Genomic DNA, 19072 nt, shown 5'->3' on the forward strand with positions numbered 1-19072 from the left:
CGTAATTTATAAATATAATTCATCACGAATAAATTATAAGAAAAATGTTCAAGGTATAATTTATGATACTCCACGATAGTACAGGTTGAGGCATTAAAACGGCTGGTTTTAAAAATAGTTTTTCTCAATAATGGTTTAAATTAAGAATATTCTGAATAATTATTAAATATAGTTAAAAACTACAAGAACAATACGTCACATATTAAGCAAGTAGTGATAATTAATATGTTTTTGGCGTTTTTGTCATAAATAATTGTTTTATATCAAAACATTTTAAATTTCAGCTCTACATTAATAGTATTCATTAAAATGTGCACAATATTTTTTGTGATTCTTGTAGAAAAAATGTACATGGAATCTTAAATTAAATTTTAAAAATCGAAGTATAGATATTAAAAACTGTACGAATCTTATACCACACATTTTTTTATAAATATTGATGATTTTTATAAATTTTGTAAAAAAAAACTTTTGAAAATTAATAAAAAAATATTGTGCCTGCAGATATTTGATATTTTTAATTTGGTATATATTAATAATTTAAAAGAAACCATGTACTAAGCTTTCAAGGTTTTTACTAAAAAAAAAAAAACCATAAAATGTACCACATATAAATCGATGGTTAGACGTTTGATCCAAGTAGTTTGATCTACACAATATACTAGTATGCTGGTCGTCCTATAAATGTATTGAAAAACTCAATACAAGCTATATATTATGTACAATATATACCACTACTCCAGTTTTCAGATTCGTACCAGTATATTACCTAATGAAAATAATCTAACCAATTCTTATATTGCTTACTATAAAATATAAATTATTATCATATGATAAAAATGTTATCTTCCCACCCTCCATTCATTAGTGTCATAAACATATTTCAAACATATTAAAAAATCTGTACAGTTTTAAATCATTTTCTATTTACTTAATATTTATAAAACCGCATCAATAAAACATAATAATTTACGTAGTTTTAAATAATTTATACCTACTTATTATAGGCTATAGCAAGCAAGATACCACATAAAATATATTATAAACATTTAATACGTAATAATAAATATTATTTTGAGTTTAAGGTTCTTCAGTAAATGGTTGTTCACATTTTCTGTTTCTACAAGGAGCCATTGTAACCAAAGCATTACGATTAATTGTATGGAATCTAATTATATATCTCGTGTTCAAAATTCCACTTTCGGTAGTCCGATCTGTCGATATCTTGTTTTCGGTTACCGTCTCTACGCTGGTCTTCGCTTGTATCAATCCATTTTTTTATTATTATAAATATGTTTGATTTTCGCTATTATGTATTTTCGCTCTTTTTTACAATTCGCTATTTTTATTTTCGCTATTATCAATTCGCGATTTTTACATTCGCGGTAATTGTTTCGCTATTTTGGCCGGATACCGTCTGGAAGGTGGTAGTGTCCTTGTCTGTTCTCTCGGAAATCGTTGTCGCGCTGATGTTATTGGACGTAGACGTTTCCGTAGTGATGTTCGCAGGAGACGAAACCGTAGTTGTGCTCACTAGATACATGGCCATAGAAATATGATTTTCGATGACGCCGGCTGTAGACTTTTCTACGGCATCAATACGAGATGTAGATAAATTCATATCAGACGACTGTTTCACACTGGGTTTTTCCGGACTGGACCGATTATCGCCAACGGGATTCTGCAGAGAGGCAGACTTTGCGTTAAACGAAGAAACGATGAAAATAATGACGACGAATGCCGAAAGCGTGAGATTAAACCGAATTTGCCTGGTGTTATAAGAGTATTTATTACACGGGATAATAAATTGTATAGTAACGGGAGGGACTTAAACATGTAATATAATAAATAGTTAATTTTTACGTGCCCGTTAAATGATCGTATTCTCCAAAAGACGTCCAATAAACGTACACACTACTGCTGAATATCGAATACTGGTTTCGAAATACAACTAGTTAAAACTACCTGTTGTGGTATGCGGTTTGCTAATTTTAACCTTGCATTTAAAATTATTTTTCCCCACTATTAAACGTGTAATTATTATGCACGAATAAACATGTTACCGTTTTAGCAGTCTATAAAATACGCATCCTTTACATGTTTTTGAAATAATATCAACGGGAAAAAAAATCATAATATTTGCTATGTTATAAAAATTGTATATTGATTTGTTCATTAATGCGCGTTAATATATTAAAATATGTTATGTTTTTATTATATCCAAATGTTATATTAGAAGTAAAATAAATAACTTTAATAACCATATAATGAAATATATTTAATGATAAATGTTGACAGACTGTCTTCGCTCAGAATCGTTTTTCGTATATATAATGATATATCATTGAATTTAAACTTAACACAACCATTGGAGTGATCCAATCGTCAACTAATGTGTTTTTTTAATATGTTGACTATTGAAAATATTATTGAATTTTTTATCCTAGGAATTATCAACAAGACGATAAATATCTTACAATTTTACACGTTTACAAAGCTAGTAATAAATAATAATAATAATAATAGTATTTATTGCAATGAACTTGTATATAATTATTCAAGTTAGGACTTATATTGATATTTTTTACTTGTCCATACCGTTAAGCGGTTAACTTTAACCTATTTCAATACGTAATATTTCACATAATTTAGATGAAATCTCTCTTGTGATTTAAAATTTACAAGAAGCGTTTGATAAAAATTTAACTTAAAATATAAAGCGATAAGTTCGCAAATTGTATAATTACTTTTATACGCACATGGACTTTAAAAGCAAGTAATTACCTATTTATTTATTTATCTATTTACGACTCATACCAAAATTATTTTTACACGGACCACAATTTAATTAAACTATACACTTTTGGATTAATAAAAACTGTTTTTTTTCAATCGAACGATATAATACTTACGACTACTTTCAATGATTTTCCTTAAATATTATAATTGTTTACCGTGGTCCGTATATATTTAATGAATATAAATTTGCATACATTTTTATATTTTCATGAATTCACTTCTACCCCTGTTTTTAATTTTAGAATTTGGTACAAGACTTAACTAAAACGTAGAATTTTGTATTACTTATTAAACTTACTCACAATATTCAACATTTAAAAATGTTTCTAAAAACTGTTTTGATGATGTTATACATTATCGTGTAAACATGAATTACTTAAATTAATGTTGTAGTAGTTATCTATTATTTAATATTAACCAAACATAGTAAGTATACGAATCACGCACAAACATTTAACACAATCCATATACTATATACCTGAATGGTATTTACTATTTATTATAATTTGTGTTAAAAAATTTATTATAATTATTTTGTTATATCTTGTATTATATATTTAATGCAATTTGTATTTTAAACTATGAGCTCGTTGTCGCCTAGACGAAAATTGTCAGTGTGGACCAGTATCTTTTTAAAAAATAAATTAAATTCAAAACAAAAATATTATATTTATTACATAAAATAAAATATGAATGAATATTACACATAAATTATAATACACGTATATTTTGCTTATAAGTGTGGAAATATAATATTGCTATGAGCGTTTCGTGGTATAACAATGTCTTAATACTGAAACAAAATATTTATTTTCAATAATTTATATACTATATACAGTTCGTCTTTTATTTGAGTAACAAAGTTTGAAAAAAACATAAATGAATATTTAACTAACTGAATAAGTTAACTTGAAAATCAACAAATTATTAAAATATGTTGTAAGTAAAAAACTAGAAAATGAGATAATATACAATAATTTTGATATCTTTATCACAAGTCTTTAACGAGAAGCTTACAACTTATAAGTTATAAGTATTTAACGTATATCAAGATCTACAACCAATCTAACTAATAACTAACCTGATTTTCTTTTTATCATATAATCCCATTAAACCAATAATATTGTCATGAACACGTTTCATATAAATTTGAAATATCACTTAATTTTATAATAATTTTATATTCACTCAATATTTGTAATATTATATCAATGTAAATATTAAATATACTTTCACTAGACTTAAAAAAATTATATTTATTAGTTGGAACAGAGAAGATAACACAAAAAATATAAATATGTTATAATTTATTTAATTTATTAAATACAAATAAAATTAAATAATTAAATCAATATTATTCCTATCTCGGGAATGATGTTTTGACATGTTGAACTCATTTTAATGACTCATTCTAGGTTAGATTAATTTCGTTAAAATATTGGTAAACATTTTCTGTTTGAACCATCACTCTTCACTCGAACTCTAAGTAGATTAATTTGAAATCGCGGGATTGTTATCGTTGTCTGAATTGACCTTAGTAAAAATTTTTGGATTGATAATGAATCTTGTGATCAAGTATTCGTTTTCGGTTGTCTGGTTTTCAGTCACTGTTTCTACATTGGCTATTGTCGTCGCATGTACCGTGGTGTTTTCCTCAATGGTCTTCGGATAGGTGGGCTTGACTGTTTCTTCGATGAACTTTATTGCGGTGATATTTTTGGGTTTTGACGTTTCCTTAGAAGACGTGACTGTGGTGGTATTCGATGGAAACATGACCAAAGTGTTATTCGCGTCGGCGTTGGTCTTGGAATTGACTATTGCGTCAATATGAGATATCGGAATACTTATATCAGACGACTGTTTGGCCCGGCTCGACTGATTATCGTCAACGAGATTCTGAGAGGCAGGTTTTGCGTTCACCAAAGGCGCGACGACAACAATAGCGACAGCTGCCGAAATCGTAAGATTAAACCAAGTTTTCATCGTGTATAAGAGTATTTATTACATGCGATAATGACTTGTCTAATATAGCAAATGGAAAACTTTAATATGACCGTTAAATTATCGCAATATCGGGGAGACGCGCAATTAACGTGTACACTACAGGTGCAAATCGGACACTGACTTCGGAATATAACTAGTTTAATCTAACTGCTTTGGTGTCCGGTTTGCGAATCTAAGACTTGTATTGAAAATAACTGCGCCCCACCATGAAACGTGTATTTCCACAGAGAAATATTTAATCGTTATAGCAGTCCATTAAATACGCATCGTGTAAACGTCTTTGGAATAATATTTACATTTAAAAATATCTACCACAAAAAACATAATATCAGATTCACATCTGATAATAATTTTATATTGATCAGTACAGTTTTGCACGTTTTATTAATAAATTAAATGTTCTGTAACCATTACGACCTAGCGGCTTACATTTTATTAGAAATAATATAATTAACTTTAATAGCTATATCAAAATAGGTACATATCATTAAATATATATTTTGTGATGCAGGCGGCGGCTGATAGATTGTCTCCACTCACAAACGTTTTTCGTGTACAATGATATTATATTATTGAATTAAAATTTAACACAACCATTGCAGTGACTAAATCTTCAGTTAATGTACAATGGAGTGGTATTCACTTGCTACCTTTTTATAAAATGATAAAAAAATAAATAATAATAAAAGTATCTTTTGCAATAAACTCCTTTACCTACTTATCTAAAATAATGATTTGAGATACTAAATAAATAAATATAAAAATATTTTTTACTTATCAATATCGTTAAACCAATCTACTTCACTACGTTATATTTCATTTGAAATATCTTATAATAATATGACCCAGTACACGCCACAGTTATAGCAGTCAGTTGTTACTTATTCATATATTCATTTAGTTTAAATCTCACACGTGGTTCAAAAATTACGAGAATATTTTGATTAATTTTAACTTAAAATATTTAGCTGTAAGTTCAAATTGTTTTAAATTAATTTTGTACTATTAAAACAAGTACCTACCTATTTATGGTAATGCATCTCATACCACGAACATTTTATGTGTTCCATAATTTAATTAAACAATACATTTTGGATTCACAGTAAACTGTATATATTGATCACACAAAATTCTACTTACGACTACTATTAAATAATCTTCTCTTAAGAACAGTTGTCTAAAATAATAAGACTGGATAAAACAAGAAATATATATATATATATATATAATATTTTTATAGGATTAGTCTATAAATTGTCTCATTAATTATAAAATGGATTAGTATTAAAGTTATGTATTATATTAGTAAATTGTAAGCTTGTATTGATAAAATTATATTATAGATAAATATAGAAAAATTATTTATTTATTTTTAACGATGTTCAAAAAATGTTTTATAATTTTTTAATCGTATTAGGTATTTAATTAATTTGTATTTCAAACTGTGAGCTTGTTGTCTCCTAATGAAAATTTTCAGTGCACCAAGAAAAAAAAGTTTGGGAACCCCTGGTGTAGACCATTCTTCTTAAAGAATAAATAAAAAAAAAATAATATTAAAATAAAAAATATTGTATTCATTATTTAAAATAAAATACGCCATAACAATAGGCATAATGCATGCATATTTTGCTTATAAATATGGGAATATAATACAGTGATGAGCGTTTCGTGGTATAAAAATGTCCTAATACCGAAATAAAATATTTATTTTCAATAATTTTTATATTTTATAGATTTATACCTAACCTTTTATTTGAGTAACTATATTTAAAAATACACAAATAATAACTTGACTAACTGAATAAATTACGTGAAAATCAATAAATTGTTAATATAGGTTGCAAGTAGAATATGAGATAATATAAATATATATATATATAAATAATAATATTTTTATCGCAATTATGTAACGAAACAAAAGTATTTGGAATTTACAACCAACAACTAATCTAATCAACCCGTTTTAAATAAATATATTGGAATTTACAACCAACAACCAATCTAATCAACCCGTTTTAAATAAATATATAATTAAATATATTCGAAACATCACTTAATTTTATAATCATTATTAATTGTATATGCACTCATTAATCGTAATTAATAAAACCAAACAAATGAAACAAATTTTGCAGTTAAAAAATATATCTTTAACTTTTAGTAGATAAAATAACACAAAAGCATATGTATATTATTATATTAAATATCATTTAATAAGTACTTAATTATAAATATTATTTTAATCTCAAAAATGATTTTTTGACATTGTAGACTCGTTCAAAATGATGTTAATTTTAAGGAAATACTTTTGTACACCCTCCATTTGCATCATTAGTATATCCGCTCGGACACGTAGTAGCTGTATGAATATTCGGGTGGATCACGTACCTCGTGGTCAAAAGTCCACTTTCGGTTGTCTGATTTGTGGATGTCTGGTTTTCGGTTACCGTTTCTAAGCTGGCCATCGTTGTCGTTTGTACCATAGTCGTTTCTTCGATAGACGTCTGGAAGGTAGTGGTGTCTTTGGCTGTTCCCTCGGAAATCGTTGTCGCGCTGGTATTGTTATTGGACGTAGAAGTTTCCGCAGCGATGTTCGCAGGATACGAAACCGTAGTTGTGTTCGATGGAGACATGGTCAAAGTGTTATTCACGATGACGACGGTCGTGGACGTTTCAACGGCATCAATATGAGATACAGGAAAACTTATATCAGACGACTGTCTCGCACCGGGTTTGTCCGGCTTCGACTGATTATCGGCAACGGAATTTGTGGATACAGGCTTGGCGTTCACCGAAGACACGGCGAAGACAATAGCGACAGCGGTCAAAATCGTGAGATTAAACCCGATTTGCATGGTGTTGCACGTGATAATTACGTGTCTAGTAACGGACGGGACTCAAACAAATGATAAACTTTAATATTACCGTTAAACTGACGAAATATCAGTAATATGCCCAATAAGCGTGCACAGTGTACACTACAGGTGCAAATCGAATACTGACTTCGAAATACAACTAGTTAAACCTACCAGCTTTGGTAATTGGTCTGCTAATTATAACCTTGTATTAAAAATTGCTTTGCCCCACTATTAAACGTGTATTTCTACAAAGAAATATCCAACCGTTTTAGCATTCCATTAAATACACCGTTCATGCACCGTTCCTTGTAATTATATTTACGGCAACATACGATTTGATATTTTACTATAATATTATTGTATGGATTTTTTCAGTGAAATACGTTTTATTTATACATAATAGGTTATGTTTTCATTTAAATCCAACGTTCTACTAGAAGTAAAATAAATAACTTTAATAGCTAAATCAAAATATATATAATGTAATATACTCGGTGATATAGACTGATAGTCTGTTTCCATTAGAAATGGTTTTCCGAGTACAATGAGATATCATTGAATTCAAATTTAACAAATAACCACTAGGTATAATTAGGTCTTATTGTAGGGACCTTATACTCACAGCAAAGTGACTTGGCTTTTTTTTTTAAATTTACACTTATATATTTTTTTTTTAGTTTTTATATTTTATTGCTTTTTAAAGAAACTGCCAATTAAAAATCAAAAGTTTCGTGGTTATAACAATCACAGCGTTTTTATTCTATATTTTGTATTTAATTAGAATAATTAATATTATATTAAATGCTCATTTAGTAAGATAAATGGTATACAAGCTCATTTATACATTATATTAACAAAATATGTCGTATCATCAGTTTGAATTAGTAAAATGTGAAAATACTTAAACTATTATTATAATAATGAATATTCAAACAATCTATTTTTCACATTGATCAGCGATATCATTTATTATTGGAATGTTTTTTAAAGTTATGAAGTATTTTTGAAAATTGTCATTAAGTACTCATTGCCAATTCAGAAGTGTACTATCAAAAAATATATATTATTAATTTCAATCGTATAAATATATAATTAATATTTATACTTACACAATATAATTTTATTTGTTTACTCATTTGAATTTTTGTGACAGCGTTGCGCAACTTATGTCATTTTTGACTTGAAGGTCTTCCACATGTTTATTTAACTCTTCATATATTCATGTTGCATTATTGTTATTTATAAAATTTCCAGAATATTTAGCCCTTTTTCTATTATTGTTTTCGCAGAACTTGTTTCCACCAGCCTTAACGGCTGTTATCAGCTCTCTTTTTGAGTTAACATTTGCATAAATTGACAATCCAAAATTATTAACCGTTAATGAATATGAAAAAAAAATTTCTAAATCATAGAGGTTATGTATAAAAGAAAATCCAGAAATCAAATAAATAATACTAAATCGTTGAATGTCATATCACATTAAAAATGGTTCAGCGAAGTAAGCATAATAATTATTGTAGAGTTCATATACATTCCTCGTTGCTGAGATTAAACCGCTCTCAAAGGAAGAGTATTCTTCTCAAGAACAAATAATTCGCTAAAGTACACCTAATGTAACCATTGAGAACATTTTGTTGGAGTTTTCAGAAAAAAAAAAAACGATTTCGGCGGTGGCGTCGGCGACATCGGTGAATCCATATTATATGCGCGCGTCGTGTACACATATATAATACTATAATGTATATAGCAATAAAATGTACAAAGACGCGGTCGTCCCTCGACAACGTTGTTTATTGATCTAAACGGGGCCTGGGACACCCTATATATTGCTGTTGATAAAAGGTCGCCGTCAACCAAAATATCTCGACAGCTTTGCGGAAAACAGATCGAACGCGTAAATTACAATATTGCAAATCATGAAGTACGAACAATATTTTAGCGCATATTAAGTCAAATCGGCGGACACTGATAACGATGAAGGTAGGCATGTACGTCATGATATCGTTGTCTGCGGCAGTCTTCTGAAATGTAGTACACTATAAAAGAATGTTTTACGACGCATGCCCACTACCATATATCTTTCTAATAACGCCGTTAATCAAATTTTGATTTTTGGAATTTTAAATTTATTCAAACTTCAAAGATCGTGTATTCAAGTTCTTAAGATTTTTTTTACTACTTAATGAGTTTCCCGTGGATTAACAAACTTCTGTGATCTACTTTTCTACTGATAATTTAACAGATAATTTTTCTGAAAACGTTTACGTGTCAAAATCAAATTTGAACGACTAGTTTTTTATTTATTTAAATTTTTAATATAGTAATTTAGATTAATTTACAGGCATTTATTTTAGTTTGGTCCAAGTATACTCGTAATAAACACTAGATCCGATACTATATACATTTTATATTTATTTAAAACCATTTATATAATATAATATAATTATATTATTACCGTTGAATAACTTAAAAATTGTACATTTGAATTTTGAATTAAGTTAATCAAAATTTTCAAAAAAAATAATTTCCCAAAAAATCTTCAGAAAAAAAAAGCAAGTTCTCGTTTGAAAACAGAAGTCTGTAATTGCCACGGGATAGTAAATAAGTTTTTGTTTTCTTAGTGCATTCAAAACGAACGCAGTGTTGAAAAGGCCCTCCAAAACCGTATAAATGGATTGATAGTAGGTGGTATTATCGTATTAACAACACGCGTTAACGTACGGTACACACCTGACAAGAAGCCACTTTATTTTCTTACATTTTTTATTCGATAAATATATCACAATATAACTACTAGGCATCAAAACGGAAAAACCTGTAAAAAACGCAATAAGTTAAAACATTTTTCAACTAATCGCTCTTTTTATTGCATTTACTGTACGCTCCGTCGTTTTTTATATTCTTTTTTGTGTATAGTTTTTAGGTTTATAATATTTATTACATTATATACACACATACTACCATCACGACACTATAATACCTCATATCATATTTCCCGTCGGGTCTGTCACAGTTTTCGTTACCATGGTTACTTGCAATACCTATATAATACTGTTGACGTAATAAAAATACTGTTTGATCTCTACGTTTTTTTTTTCCCCAGAATCATATCAATTATGTATGGTGGTCGATGTTATTGATATTATAATTATTATTATTGTTTGTTGAAAATATAATTAGTCATATAAGATTGCAATATAATAGCATATTATAGAGAAATAACATAAATAAATAAATATTAATATTTCATCATATTATAATTTTTGTTGTAAAATATGTAAATCGCGCGATTATGTATGTTTGTGACAGGGTCATAAGCTTACTTTTATGTAAAAGTGACCAAATACACATTGTGGTTACCATCGAATTATAGTATTACCTATGTGTATGTCATGTATATCTCGTAACCACAGTAATTACATTGTTATTCACCTTTCATACTTATACATGTGTTTTAGTTTAAGTAAAATCAAAGCCGTAGCCAGAAAAATATTTTTTGTTTTTTTTTTTTGGGGGGGGGAAGAGTATAAATTATATACTATGCAATAAAATATGAAATCTGATTTCAAGAAAACATTTCGAGGGAGAAGGATCTGAACTCTAAACCCCCTTGCCTACGGCCGTGAGTAAAATATTAATTATTATTACTAATTTTGATGTTTATTTTATCTTCTATCGGTGTTCATTACATAGAACATTATAATTAACTTTTGCTTTTCGAATAGCAGTGATATGGTCATAGCCTAATTTTTAATATTGTGATTTTTATTATGTTTCATGTATTGGAAAATTAATAGCTACGATAACAGCGTTGCCTGAACCGGCTGAACCCCTCCTGTTTATTTTTCTCACACTACAACTGACGTCGTGATTTATTTAATTAAAACCATTACCAAAACTGTAATAGATACTATTGTATTTGCTGAATATTTTTTTCCGATAAATGCAAGTCAACAAGTTTTTCTTTTATAGAAATTAAAAAATTTAATTATTATGGTAATCAACAAAATTTAGATTTAAGTCGAAAAATGAACGACGAAGCAATATCATTGTTGTGATGTATATTCGTTATATATATTATATACTATTGTTAAATTGACCATACGTTTTTATTTTAGAATCGTGAATACGTTATTAAATCATTTTATAACTTGTATTTTTGTTTTGTCTTACAAATGTTATGTTTTATAGTTGGGTAGTGTATAATATTTCCAAACGCTTATTAATTGTTATTGTTATTACATACTATAATAATATATTATAAACATTTACTATAGCATTCGGCGCGAGGCGATTGTGCGTGACACACGAATCTACAGGTTCGTTTAAAACTGACAGTGATATATTTTTATACTCTGCTCTCCAATCGAGTTTTTATCGTTCGACCGATCGACACGCGATCCACGAGCACGTGTTTAAGCTCGATCGCAAATACCGCTGCAGTGCGGATAAATGCGCTGCTATATAAATATACATCACACACACACACACACACACACACACACACATACACACACACACACATACACATATGACGTGGTAATAAAATGCTTATATAAATTATTTTCAAAATGTTGCAGGATTCGTTTCTTTAAAAAAAAGAAAATTAAGTTATGCAGACTATTGAGAGATACCACTTTTCAAATTCGGCGGTACCGGTGGACTTATCGACTTTAAAATGTTCTTTGAAATGCACAACCCGTAGTGCTTTGGTCGCTTCCGTTATCCATCATTATTTATTTTCTTATGCGACTTGAAATCTTTGACCATTGAATTAAAGCATATTATTTGAGTCATTTTTTATACTTTGAATGAGATTGTAAAAACGGTATGCGGCACAGTCGTTAATTTTAAATGTTTAGACACGGCAGACGTTAAAAAACTCTTTTAGTTTAATCAACAAATACGAGATAAGACAATGGTTTCGGACTTCGTTATCAGCGTCTGAGCGATTGTGGAAATAAATGTATTTTTAGTTCACAGCGGAATCACATAATACAGAAAAATATTTAACATTTTTCTTAACACTTATTTAATTAACATACATGAAAATTTATTAGATTCATCAGCGTATTATTTTGTACAATTTAGTACATATATAACATTGTAAGGTGATAAAACTAATAGTTTTCTCAAAATTTGGTAAAACTGAATAGAAATAGATAATTGATTAAACAAAATATATGTTTCAATCGGTAAATCTGCACTGACTTTGGAGGTAAAACATATATACGATTTCATGAATAGTGTTTAATACAATGTTACGTAATTTACCTTTTATAACTTGAAAACAATTTAATGATGATTGCAAATCAAAATACTTTTATACTAACTTCTGTGAAAACTATGCAATTATTTGTAATTTGATAAAATGATCTGTTAACTTTTAAATGCCAACGACCAAGAAAACTTCCTGCAAACGAAATCACACCACAACGTTTAATACGAAGTATTATGTAGGAGATGCCGATAGATACATTATGTAGGACAGAAGTACACCTTTCTAGGTGAGTGGTTTACCACGGTGATTATGCCACGCTCGTATTATTACGGTATGACCTCAACGCCACCTCCATCACCGCCATGATGAAGTTCCCGTTAAATCACAAATCAAGGCGCAATTCATGTGACTTGTACAAAATGGCTTTTAGCCGTCGAATGTCCTCGCCAATCTGTGTTAACTTTTGGTGTGTGTATGTGTGTTCCTTAATTATTATTGTATACATGAATTCGTTAATATACATATGAGAAGTTAACCGATCAGTTTTTCGCATAAAACATTATCAACCGATTAACATTATTCGTAATCTATTTCTGTGCTAAATAAAACTACTCTTATAGCACTTCATATAGAACATTATAGTATTACCGCGTTGATCGCACGACGAGTAAAAAAGCACAGATAATATTTTTACTAACGATAACGATGAAATAAATATTTTGTAGTTACATTTTACAATAATAAAATCGAAACATTCGGTTCGTCATTATAATAAATTACTTTTAAACGTCGTTTTCACGTCTTGTTGGTAAAAATAAATGTGACTTATAAATAAATATTTAATTAAGATAGTATTTTATAGGGCTGATAAGTTACTTATGATTTCGTCCGACTGACATTGAGAATGCATAACCGTTTGGGTGTACGCCTCGTTTCGTTTATTCAGTATTGTTGTTTGTTGAGAGACGAACTTTTCACTCAAATATTTTCTAGAGAACCGAATTCAACATTTTCTGTCTGTGTTTTGAATGCAATGCTCTTCATGCATGTTTGAGTTTTGTTTTTTGTGGAATGTAAAGTTGGGTGGTCGAAGTGAAGTTATTGAAGACAGCTATTCCAGTGGGACACAAAAAAAAAACACGATTGTACCGTGTAGACGTGTACCTATTTTGCCTACTCAAGACGCCCTGTTAAAGATAACATTAATGTTTATTTATATGGCTTATGATAAACTATTATTGCATACATTTTAACAAATTGAAAAATATACTTATGAGATATGGGAAAATGTTTCTTATGGTGGCAAATTTGATGAAAATTAAGTGAAAATCTAGTAGAAATAACGTCTATTGAGTAAATCTTAATCGATCGTCAATAATATTAAAATTTAAAATAACATAGAAATAGATTAATAGTTATAATATTATAAAATATAACCAGACATTAAATTTATACACCACGTGATATTTTGGTTTACTTTAAAGTTTAATTTAAGGTATTTAAGATATTACCGTATACCACAATAAAAATTAAATTAAAAATAAATAGTTAAAATAATAAACTTACGTGAAACAATATTATAATTTTTAACAACTTATATTATTTCAAAATATTATATCACATAAATCCCTCGATTGTTTCAAATACCTAATATTTACTTAATGGAATTTATTAAAAAATATATTGTTCTCCAAACATTAATTTAAAAAAAACGAATTAATAAACTAATAATCCACTTTAATTAAAATAAAATAACTACAACCAGTGATAGAAGATTTCGTTTTCATTTAAATAAATATAATATAATTTAAATTGTTATAATATAGAATTTGGAAATAAATGAAATTTTTATATTATATTTAATTTTAATAATACAAATGTTGCCAATAACCTTAGATACCACAGTTTAATTCAAATTTAAAAAATAATAATAATAATAATACAAATTGTTTGTCATACCATAAAATAGTTTATATAGTATGATGTCGTTGAAGCAATTATATATTAAATATTATATTATACTAAATATCGGGCCAATTTAATGATTAATTAATATTTTTAGTTTGCAATGAATAAGTTTTATATTTTATTTTAGATTATATTTTGTTAGTTATAGACATTTATTATAACATTTAAATTCTTAAAAATTAAAAAACATTTAATATTTTTGATTATAATAAAAATAATAAAAACATATTATAATACATTATTAAAATAATTTAGTTATTAACCATATTTTATTGTTTTAAAGTATACTTTTTTTAAATAGATATCTAGATTTCTAGAGAGCGGAAACGAGTATTGAGTATTAATCGTCTAATTGAATAGGAATTTGTCAAGTTAGACTATTATCGAGGTTGAAACCTAAGTACATAACAGTGTTGAGGTAAGAGTAAGGTGGTTAGGAAAATTATTTACGGTTATATAATGACAAAGTCTACGTAATCTTAATCTAAATTTCGAATAAATTAATTTATTTTGGTTCAAAAGAATTTGCTATTTTTCGTACCATTCAAAGAATATTTTTTAATACGATTGTAGATTATCTGTAACAATTATTGATTCATTGTGTAATGATAAAATTAATTTACCATCGGCATGGTTAACGACAAGAGTACTTTGAGCAAAGGGTTGATTAGAAGCATGTATATTGAACAATGCATAGGTAAGTGGAAAGATACTTCCTTGAGGGACTCCTGTGTTAATTATTGCTATATTTGAAGTAAAAGATCCGTGACGTATTTGAAAATACCCGTCTATAAGATATTATGATTTAATTAATATGAATAGTTTAAGCCTTAAGGGCAAGAAATTTGCAGGGTATAAAATGAGGCCTTTATGCAAAGGCATACTTTGATATTTTTTAGTGTATGTTTAAATATTTTAAAATCTAACCTATTCTAACCTAAAGTTATAATATTTAAACCAAGTACTTAAATTAAATTATTAAAATTATATGTAAACATCACGAAACGAGTGTAATACATTTCTTTATTATAATTACTTTGTTTTATTAATTGTTAAGTAAAATAAAATATAAATCTTATCGAGATATTAATAATTACGATATCAAATTAAATTATGGAGAAAATTATTTTGATATTTACTCGTATAATAGTATTGTTGATATTAAACGTTCAGTGAGTCATAACAATATGTAAATTAAACGGATTTCCTAACAAAGCCTATTTATACTTTTATGATAATTTTTCAAGACATTATTATTATTATATTGTCCGATTTACTTATTGTGTTTTTTTGTATAGATTGTAAATATAGTTATAATTATAAATAAATAAAAATAATAATTATTATTTGAATCGAGAAAGTAATTTTATTGTTTTCAATCAAAATTTACAAAACACAAATAACCAGGATAGTTGTGACTTATGGCTTATGAGTTATTACATAAGAGTTTAATTGTATACATTGCATATCGACGATAGTAGAAAAATAATAGAAAACCTCATTAATATTATAATTATTAATTAATTAACATATTCGATTGCCGAGCATTGTCTAAAAATTTAATAACGTAATACAATATTATTTGAAAAACGTTCAATGAGAATGATTTTCACGGACAATATCTATGATTTATATAGCGTGTTTCTATTTGACCGTCTCTGGCAATAATTATATATTTAATCATCGTATTCCCGTTTTTATTTTCAATTCCAAAATTTAAGCGCGTATTACGCAAGTAACAGTCGTCAGTATAATAATATTATTTACACCAGGCCTCGAAGATTTCTAAACTTATTCGGTGATAACCGATACACCCGCCCCTCCCATACGAGTTCCGTTTTGCAAGCGACGACAAATAGAATTTCATCAGACCCTGCCAAATAATTGAATTCGTCGATCCTTCGAGCTGACGGCCGACTAACCGTTTATAATAGATATATTATAACGGCCTGAGATAAAGTTACGGCTACCAATAGTTTGTATCTCGCTCGTGAATATTTAAAATTTAAATAATTTAAAATTGCAATAATAATCAATAGTGACTGAGTAATACATTGGCTGTGTACTTGTAGTCTAAACTATGTTTACATATAATTTTTTAATCATTTTTTTGACCGTGTAACTCATATGTGACTTATAGTTTTCTAGCACGAAAATTGAAAAGTTACTTTAAATTATCTTTTATCGTATCTTGACGAATCGTTTCAGTTAATTTTTTAATCTTGTATTGCATATTATTTTACAGCGTGTTTGTGGATACTTTTAAGTTTTAAAATTGATTTTCAAATACACGGTCTTATAATATTTTCATTTATTTTTATATAAGTTTATAATTAAATGGGAATTAATAAAAATATCGGTTTTATATTTTATATTATTATGACATTTTTGAGATTTTAAACTTATCAAAAATATATATATTTATATCATAATAATGATGAATTATTATTAAATTTACAGGCGGCAGTCATTTTATTAATATTTAATAATAATAATGTACTGTCTGGGGACGACGATAACGTTATGCGAAAATGTATACACACATAGATCAATACGTATTGTATTAAAAAAAGTCCGATCAAATTCTTTTCATAAATCGACGCTATAGACGCTATACAGGTAATGATGACGAAATCGTGGACATTTTTATCGAGTATTATATCTGTCATTGTCGTAATACCAATGATGTTTTTTTTTTTTTTTTTCATTAAATATACGCTTTTGTTGCAATTAATACAAACACTACGACGAACACTCGCACTGCAAAAATGTACTCGTCGTCGCGTACACAACAGACTAAAGTTTCACGCCGTGTTTTGTTCTATCGTAAGCAGAAATATTAAAGCCGCGTTTGTGCTCGCTGTGCACGAGTGTGTAAATATAAATCAGACGCTAATAAACACAACCATTAAGCGCGACCGTACAATATATTCATCGTCAGACATGTATTTAAATTATTTTACATTCCATTAATTTTAATCATATTTTATTTTATAGTTTGTTATGTTATGTTTAAACGAGTGATCGAGAATTTTGTTTTTAATTCTTCTAAATAATACGATATTATTTTTGGATTAAAAGATGATGATTTAAAAGCTTTGTTTTGTTTTATAATTTGCATTAAAGCGATGAGTATTATTTCCACAAGAGACTGATTCGTTTTTATAAAATTAGTTATTTTTATTTTTTATTGGTGTTGGGTGTTTGGTATTGTACTCGTAATATTATCTATGTGTTTTTATAATATTAAAAATTTAAGTTTGCGTTTTGTTTATATATATATAAATATGTTTTATTAATATACAACTATAAAATTATCATAATACATAAGTAAATATTAATTTTTCATGCAATAACATTTATGATATTTATTATTAAAAAAAAAAAATAAATAAATAGGATATTTAGTTTCAGTATACACAGTGGTATCATTTTATAGCACAAAAACTTTTTAATATTCTTTCAATTATTTTTGTGTAATTTTATAATATATACATACATTTTTTTGTGTAAAATATAAAAATATGTGTATGAAGAGGTTAAGCACACACATAGTTTAATATAGTTTAATGTGAATGCTAGTGAAATATTGAAAAAGATACAGTTTATGATTTTTTTCAATTAAATTAAAAAATACATACTTACTATATTTATTCACTAAACGATAAAAAAAAAAAAAATATATTACTCATAACTTTAGCAATAATTTTTAGTTTAAGCCAAAAATTTTTAAATTGTTTGTAATATTAATTTATTGTTTGATGTAAATTATCTATGTCATCACCAGTCAAAGAAATTGTTTGTGGTGTCTTTCTGTTTGTAAAACGAAATAAAAATTTTACTGTGCGTAGATCATAGTTTAGTAAATATTTATTTCAATATTGTATTTTTTTTTTTTACAATTAATTTAAGATAAGAAGTTATGAATAATTATTTAAACTTAAGTATTTAAAACTACGCATGTCGTCGCGTATTCGTAATGAAAATATCGTGTAACAACCGAAATACGATTAAAATAAACTTTAATTCGCGAACCGTCAAATGTGTTTATAATAGCTCTCTGTCTCTCTGTCTCTGTCTCTCTCTCTCTTAATGTCTCTCCGCAATATATTAAACATTATCAACTTCATCATTTTCACTTGTTTTCGTCAACCATTTCGCCGGACCTCGATGTCAAAACAATCGATCGAATAACTCGGGAATAGTTTTTTTTTTCTTGTTT

At 27.5% G+C, this 19072-nt stretch overlaps 2 protein-coding genes across 2 annotated transcripts; both read right to left on the minus strand.

The window, feature by feature from the left end:
* Positions 1–1058: 1058 nt before the first annotated feature.
* LOC113549737 lies at positions 1059–1828 on the minus strand (the record flags this gene model as incomplete). Its single annotated transcript, XM_026951190.1, has 1 exon — positions 1059–1828. A coding segment is annotated over one exon (468 nt), but the record flags the coding sequence as incomplete, so codon positions are not given.
* Positions 1829–7006: 5178 nt separating this feature from the next.
* Positions 7007–7791, minus strand: LOC113549371. The gene has a single exon (XM_026950644.1). It carries the CDS (start codon positions 7656–7658, stop codon positions 7098–7100), a length of 561 nt encoding a protein of 186 aa, XP_026806445.1. The 5' UTR covers positions 7659–7791; the 3' UTR covers positions 7007–7097.
* Positions 7792–19072: the final 11281 nt, after the last annotated feature.

This window comes from Rhopalosiphum maidis, chromosome 1 (genome assembly GCF_003676215.2).
Source record: "Rhopalosiphum maidis isolate BTI-1 chromosome 1, ASM367621v3, whole genome shotgun sequence".
Lineage (NCBI taxonomy): Eukaryota > Metazoa > Arthropoda > Insecta > Hemiptera > Aphididae > Rhopalosiphum > Rhopalosiphum maidis.